Source organism: Toxotes jaculatrix, chromosome 12 (genome assembly GCF_017976425.1).
Source record: "Toxotes jaculatrix isolate fToxJac2 chromosome 12, fToxJac2.pri, whole genome shotgun sequence".
NCBI classification, from domain to species: Eukaryota; Metazoa; Chordata; class Actinopteri; family Toxotidae; genus Toxotes; species Toxotes jaculatrix.
Window position 1 is genome coordinate 7,696,850 of NC_054405.1, and position 7,294 is coordinate 7,704,143.

Genomic DNA, 7,294 nt, shown 5'->3' on the forward strand with positions numbered 1-7,294 from the left:
TGCTTCATGTTTTAAGGGATGTGGTTCAATACAAAAGTTCCGCTGTATGAACTGTGAATGTTAAACAGTGGTACTTGTCAACACTCAAAACTGCATCAACACACATGGCCAAAAGATGGCACCCTTAGCTCAATAAAGTCCACAAATGAGAACAGTGTTTAGTACTGAGTGCCACTCAATCCTTCCTCCTCTCCAGCTCTCACAACAGAGGAAATGCAGGCCAGATGTTGAAGACGCACACAACAATAACAGATTCTAAACACTACACATCTTCTCACATTAAAAATGAACAAAACAGCAGAAGTTCAACAAAGTCTCACAAATTAAATTAACAGGCTTACAAAAAATGGCCATTTTAAATGATCTGCGTAGCAGACATGCAGCAGCACCTTTTCACCATCATGTAAATAATTTTTGTAGCATACTTCTGTTCATTTATTTATATTACCAGACGTTTGTTCAAAATTTAACACTAACGGCAAACAATTTCTGATTAACTTGAGCTTCCTAAAAATCTGCCACAAATAGTCACAACATTACAGTTGTGCAAAACACAGAGGTATCAGAACTTTGTCTCAATGGGAGGTTTTTCAGGTGAACAGATGTTGGAGCTGATAACAGCTATGACTGGATAGCTGTCTCTTCCTCCTCTCTCATAGTATGGCATTTTTGACTTCTCATACAGGCCATGTGGCGTGATTGACAGCTTCAGTCTCTGTTGGAGAAACGTTCCAATAATATTAATGTACATGACATGGTAACATATGTACATGTCTTGAATGGAGAACAAGTAAAAGGTAAATGTAGATCACCTGCATGAATGAGCCAGGCAGCACCCACATTGTGTGAAGGGCACCCAAAGGAATCCAGATGATGGAGGCCAGGGCAATGAGCCACCCAACACCCTGAGCCCAGGGAGGGAAGACGTAGTCCCCATAACGGGCTGGTTTGAACTGGATGATGGAGAAAATGAGGATAACCTGCGGATAGAAATATTTAAAGTTTAGTTGTGACATTTTTGGATGAATCTCAGTTATATTTAGAAAACTTTAAAAAATTTAAACCTGCTGACTTACAGTGATCAGCACAGGAGCAACTATTAGCCAACACAGTCTGAAGAAGATATTTGCTCTTTTTCCGGTCATCTCTTCTAGGTTGTCTGAAAGTCGTTTCACACCTGGAAGTGGAAAGCAACTTCAGATAAACCTTCACTGGTCAGCAAACAGCCACACGTATGTTATTTGCATGTTGACAGTATTGTGGCAGTGAAAATTAAAGTCAGATACTACTACTTACAATTCGGAAGATAGGTCTACTTTTGGAGTAAGGTGCTGTGTATCATCACATTAACTGACCATTAAAGAAGGAATAGCTGAACATGTTTTTCTCACCATAAATCCAACAGATGGCTATAACCTCAAAGAATGCAAGAAACATGATGGACACTATGGCAGTGTAATGGTCCATCAGCTGGAAAACATAGATTCCCACCTGGACAGAGAGAAACACTCTTGATTGATTGATTGAGTGATTGCAGGTGTGCATCTGAGCTTCTCACCGTTTGGTAAATTAGAGTCTGTACCTGCATGACACAGGGAATTCCAAAAAGGAAGGCTGCACCGCAAACAGCAAGGACAAACAGCTCCTTCCTCTTGAAAAATGTGATGAGTTGTTGATAGAATTCATCCATGAGACTGGTCACCATCACTTCAACCATTGCAAACTGGCAAAATAAATAAATAAATAAATAATCCTGGGTTAGACTTAAGCTCTTCAGGATAAGTGCATATTACCAGAGTTTATTTTCTGCACATTATCTCCAGAGTTGCACTGTTGTTTCCCCAATTTCCAATTTAACTACCTCACTGTCCAGTCCAAGACAAAGCAACATGAAGAAGAAGATCACAGCCCAGAGCTGAGCCACTGGCATGTTGGCAAAGGCTTGGGGGTATACAACGTAAACCAGCCCTGGACCTAGATACACAAGATGTCAGTGTAATATTGCTGACTAAAAAGTAAATCACGACCCTTCTAAAGAATGAACAGTGACATGAGATCATGAAAACTATGATGAAGATACCAAAAACCAGTACTGTCAGTTTCTTACCATCCACAGCCAGATCACTGACAGGAATGCCCTGCAGATAAGACATGTATCCAAAGGCAGAGAAAATGACAAAGCCTGCCAGGATGCTGGTGAGGGAGTTGATGATGGATATAGTCAGGGTGTCCCTGCAAGGAGAGAAGATGGGTTTTATATGACTTTCTTGCTGCTCAGAGATCATTTCTGCCACTGAAGGGGAAAAATGAGAGGACGAAGATTTCTGTCTTATTACGGTACTTCAGAACGTTGTTGTTGAATGAGTTGTAGCTGGACATGGCCATGAGGGATCCGAATCCAATCCCAATGGAGTTAAAGATCTGAGCTGCAGCGTTCACCCACACCTGCAACACAGAAAGATGCTCATCCAAAACTATGGAACACAGCTGATAATTGCCTGTACCAATCAACAACACCTATGCCAATACTAAAAAAAAATAAATCTTTAGCTAACTGCTCTCCCGTGCCAGACAGGTCAGACTGAACCAGTATTTATTTCCAGTTTAATGGAGTGCTCTTTCCTCTCTCTTACCTCCACTGAGAGCAGCTTGTCCCATTCTGGCACAATGAAGAAGGTTATTCCATCTAATGCTCCAGGAAGCTGCACATTATTGATGAGCAGGGCGATCAGGATAACATACGGGAACAGAGCCGTGAAATAGACCACCTGCACTCAGAGACAAACAAGGTGTGTTATTCGCTGTCTGTCCATCAGTCATTGTCCTTGTTTCAGTTTCTCTCTCTATTCCCTCACCTTGCCTGTGGATTTCACCCCCTTGAAGATGCAAAGGTAAATGAGGATCCAAGCTAGGAGGAGGATAAGGAAAAGTTCCCACCGAATCGTTCCTGTCTCCTCCACTCCACTGGTCTGCTCCAGCATCTTATATCTTCAAAGAAGTCAACCAGGAGTTATTTTTCTTTTTAAGATGATTAATCCTGACATTGTGCCTCAAAACTGAACACACTATAAGGATTAACAAAGCAATGAGTCCAAATGTCTTCCCTGTTGTGATAAATTAGTCATTGTAATCAGGGAAGCATTAACGTGGTGGACCTCACGGTTCCATTTTGGGCCTTTTCATTTTTCTGATCCACTCTGGTTTCTATGTTGTCTTAATCTGACCACCCTTGATCACTGACCACTTTATCAGCACTACCTTTGTCCCCTGTTAGTGTTTATTTGCCAGAATATATGCAATATCCGTCTCTGCTCTGAGAGGATGAAAACTGTAACGTGATTTTGTGTCAGTTGATTGTGATTTATAATGGGAAATTCTAACTTCAGAAATGAAATCACTATTGATTTTCTTTTTAGGGATGGAAATACTGGCCGATCAGTGCACCACTTTGGTCCAGACTGAAATAGCTCAACATGTCAAAGGATTGCTATGGAATTTTGTACAGGTATTCATCAGTGCTAATGATTTTGGTGATCCCCAGACTTTTCCTCTACTGCCACCGCAAGGTTAACATGTTGGGCTTTTAATTAACTACTACTAACTACTTTATGTAACTACTGCATGGATGGGTGCGGACACACATGGTTACAGTTACATTTATTTTAACTGAACTGCTAAAGATCAATGAATAATTTTGGACGTGAACCTTTATCTATCTAACAAACTGATTTTCTTCTTTACAAAGAGCCTTACAGTCTAACAGAGCCACGAGTGAAGGGTATAGACTCTCAGCTGGGACAGTTTGACTGGAATTGCAGATTGGTGTTTACTGCTGATGCTTTAGAGCAGAAATTATTTTGACCTAAACCTTCATACCATTCCCACATTTATCCACTAACTGCAGTTAAACTAGTTAATGAGTAAACCGTTTTGAAAACGTGAGGTTTCACGTTACTGTCTAAACAGCAAGCTGTTCACAGTGAAAAATGTCAGTTCTTTATGAAAATCTTCAGTGTGAAAACTGCATACTGGAAAACCAATACTAATTCAACCCTTATTTTCCTCCACATTTTACATTAGACTATTGATGAAATTTAAAGGTTAACTTAACATTTTCCACTCTTCTCAAGATATTTACTGTGTTTGCCAAACTCTTATCACTAACCTTCACTTTGACTGATAGCCCTCACATGGCTGTGATAAGATGTGGTTTCAGTTAAATTTTATGTCGTGTATTCAGTTGTGCATTTTTTGGTCACTGCTGATATAATCAGCAGAGTTTGTGTTCTCTAAGCAGCTTCTTGTGAAACCACAGTGATTCTGCAATCCTGTAGTCATGTAATTATTATCTAGCCTGCTTCTGATGTTCTGCGAAGCAGCGCTGGTTTCTCCCACACAGTGAAACGTACTTGAAGAACTCCTGGCTAGCTGTGGAGGAGTAGCTGCTGTTGGTGGCGTGACTGGTACAGTTCGGTGTGTTCCAGGTGTTGTTGCAGTTCTGCCAGGGTAGCGGTGCCTGGAAGGAGCTGAAGAGATAATAAAGAGCCCAGGTGATGACAACATTGTAGTAGGTGCACATGATGAAGGAGATTGCCACTGATGCCATGCCCACTCCTGAGGACAGACAAAAACAATGTCAAAAAAAATGATGTCTTTCACCGTCAGACAAATGTCCATTTTCCAGTTTGGACACTTTTCAGTGAGGGGAAACATTTGTTTATGCCACTTTGTACCTTTTAACAGTGGGCACACATTAGCCAGAGCATGGACGGGCCCTCTCCTCGTGTACTGACCCACTGTCAGCTCCATGTAGAGCAGAGGGATCCCCAACACCACCAGCATGAGCAGGTATGGCACCAGAAAGGCACCTGGCAGGAAGTGATGGCGAGTCAACTGTCACACACATTTTGCTGGCAAAGAAAGTTACTGCTGTGTTAGTTTTATGGTGTCCTCTAATCTTTAACTTCTGTGAAAGTCATCATGCGCCTGCATTTCCTTCCTCATATCATTTGTAATTTTACATTTTTGTTGACACAAACCATTATTCCCATCAACTGTACATGCAGATCTTTAGTGCACAGTATGAGCTTGTAAAACATGCTCACTAACAACACATCATGTTAACCTCTGGACCCAGTTTTGAGGCCTGTGAATACCGTATATACAGAAGATGGTCTGGTTTCATAATTCAGTCTGTGGATGAATTATCTGGTTTTTGGTTTCTCACCTCCTCCACTCCTGTAGCAGAGATAGGGGAACCTCCAAACGTTGCCCAGACCCACAGCACAGCCAATGCCAGCCAGAGTGAACTCTATCTGCCGGCTCCATGTTGGTCTGCTGAGCTGCTGATCCATGTGTGCTCCCTCTGTCACCACAAACTCCATGGAAAGGTTGGCCAGAATTGAAATGTCTCTGGGTGATATAACCTTCCTTTTTATGATCCTTAATGATTAGCCTAGCAGAAACACTCCAGCATGCAGAGCCCTGAGGCTCCAGAAGAGGGATATGATTGTCTTATTCAACAGATGTTACAAAACTCACCGAATCTGTAGTTTTGAATAACATATAAACTATGCAGGGGCAAAAGAATTTGAGTTTTTATTCTGAGAAGAAATTTTTTTAAGACTATTATTCACAACATAGACTACATTACTTACTCTGCTGAAGGCCAAAACAAATCATTTAATAAGTGCAAGTAAATATAATTTTCTAGGTGGATGTGAAATGGATTACTTTCTTTAAAGTAAGTGTTTTACATTAATTGTTAAAAAGTGTGGAAATTCTCGATATATATATATATATATATATAACTGACAAAGCTGATAGGATAGGGTCAACAATTATTATCTACAGAGTTAAAAAGCTCAAGCAAAGAAAACAGACAAGACTTAAATATTAAACTATTTTTATGACAAATTACCATTTTGCCTTCTTACAGACTAAACCATCTCTCTGCTCCTCTGTCACACCAATACCTTCACATCAACTAGAAATCTGAAGCTCCCCAGTGAAGACAAAGGGAGCAGTGTGTAGAGCAGTACGCCACACATGAGGGTCTGGAAAAATTACAATTTTGTTCTGTGCTGTAACACAGATTTCAGGTGGGGTCACCAAGGTGAAACAAACCACATTCCTATAGCGATAACCTTTATTATAAGCACAGAGGTATGGATAGTAGCTCCACAGTGAAGAGAAACAACAAACAAAAGGCCCCATCAGCTTTCTACAGAGCATTTATCAGTTAGCTTTCTTTGTTTGTGCTTGTCTTTGTAATTAGGCTCATGTCCCAGTCGGATATTTATTGATTTCCTACACTGTCCCACATCACTCATGAGAGATCACCATATTTATCGATATTAGAGAAAACATTTACTCAATTTGGCAAACATTACACAGTGTACAAACAGCTCACAACACAAGTGGCTGCAGGTAGTCATTTATCCAAAGGAAGTCAACTGACTGGATATTGGATGTACAGTATCAACATGCATGGCATATAAACACTGGGATTTACAGGGTAAGACAGGTGGGCAAGATTTACTGTGTATGTATGAAGCATCCCCTAGGAAGCTGAGTGAAAGAGGAAATGCAGCCCACCATGAAAAGAGAAGGCTGCAGCAGAGGGCTGCAGTGGTGAACATCACAGGTTGACAAACGTGCCTCCGGTCACTGTGCCAGAGCCAACCCTGCTGGAAGAAGGAACATGGTGCAGAGAAAGGTCTGTGTGATGGAGGAGAGGCAGAGGATTAAAAGTAAAGCAGTGGGGCTGTGGGATGAGGAAGACATCAGACAGGAGCTTTGTTTGGAAAGAACTGAGCAGGGTAATCCACTTCCTGTTGTGATTTTAGTTTTAGTATGACAAAATTGGATCCACTTTCAAACAACACAAACCTCAAACTGACACCTGCAGCAGCAGCAGAGATGAACTGGTCTTTTGGAAGGTCTGGATAAGCCCAGGATGTCAGTCATCCAGCAGGCCAGGTCCATTTGGCCGTGTACCCAAATCCAAAAGCTAACCGGTGTTCTTATCATGTTCAAACCACATGGAGTAGCCCTAACGGTGTACAATCTACTTTAACACTGAGTTTAACACTGAGCTCAAAAATTGTTTTAAATTGTTTTTTTATGACATATTCCATTACTTATATTGGTGAGATTCTGTTCTTGTGTCTGTGGGCCACCTGCTGGATAGAGTGGGCACAGATTAATACTCAGTGCAGGAACTGGCATACTTTAGTTCCTCGCCCCAGTTAAAGATTAAGAATTAGGAATGGGAATTAAGATGTTTGGATAT

At 41.1% G+C, this 7,294-nt stretch overlaps 1 protein-coding gene across 2 annotated transcripts; it reads right to left on the reverse strand.

Moving 5' to 3' along the window:
* Positions 1 to 95: 95 nt before the first annotated feature.
* si:ch211-283g2.1 (sodium- and chloride-dependent GABA transporter ine) lies at positions 96 to 5,476 on the reverse strand. 2 transcript variants are annotated; one of them, XM_041051822.1, is made up of 13 exons: positions 5,228 to 5,476; positions 4,734 to 4,868; positions 4,410 to 4,614; positions 2,856 to 2,988; positions 2,634 to 2,768; positions 2,342 to 2,445; positions 2,108 to 2,232; positions 1,862 to 1,974; positions 1,583 to 1,723; positions 1,392 to 1,491; positions 1,077 to 1,177; positions 813 to 980; positions 96 to 715 (listed from the first exon to the last, which is right to left on the reverse strand). In XM_041051822.1, exons 1-13 carry the CDS (start codon positions 5,382 to 5,384, stop codon positions 563 to 565), a joined length of 1,770 nt encoding a protein of 589 aa, XP_040907756.1. In that variant the 5' UTR covers positions 5,385 to 5,476; the 3' UTR covers positions 96 to 562. The 2 variants fall into 2 exon arrangements, with proteins under 2 accessions (XP_040907756.1, XP_040907757.1); XM_041051823.1 differs by having other exon boundaries at positions 4,734 to 4,910; positions 5,228 to 5,350.
* Positions 5,477 to 7,294: the final 1,818 nt, after the last annotated feature.

Bases quoted from the DNA above. Each gene is read 5' to 3' on its own strand.
- si:ch211-283g2.1 (XM_041051822.1), bottom strand. From the start codon at position 5,384: ATGGAGTTTGTGGTGACAGAGGGAGCACACATGGATCAGCAGCTCAGC. The intron at 1,724-1,861 runs GTAGTTAAATTG...TTATTTTGCCAG, and splicing joins GTCTTGGACTGGACAGTGAG to TTTGCAATGGTTGAAGTGAT. The intron at 1,178-1,391 runs GTGAGAAAAACA...TTCCACTTCCAG, and splicing joins AGCCATCTGTTGGATTTATG to GTGTGAAACGACTTTCAGAC.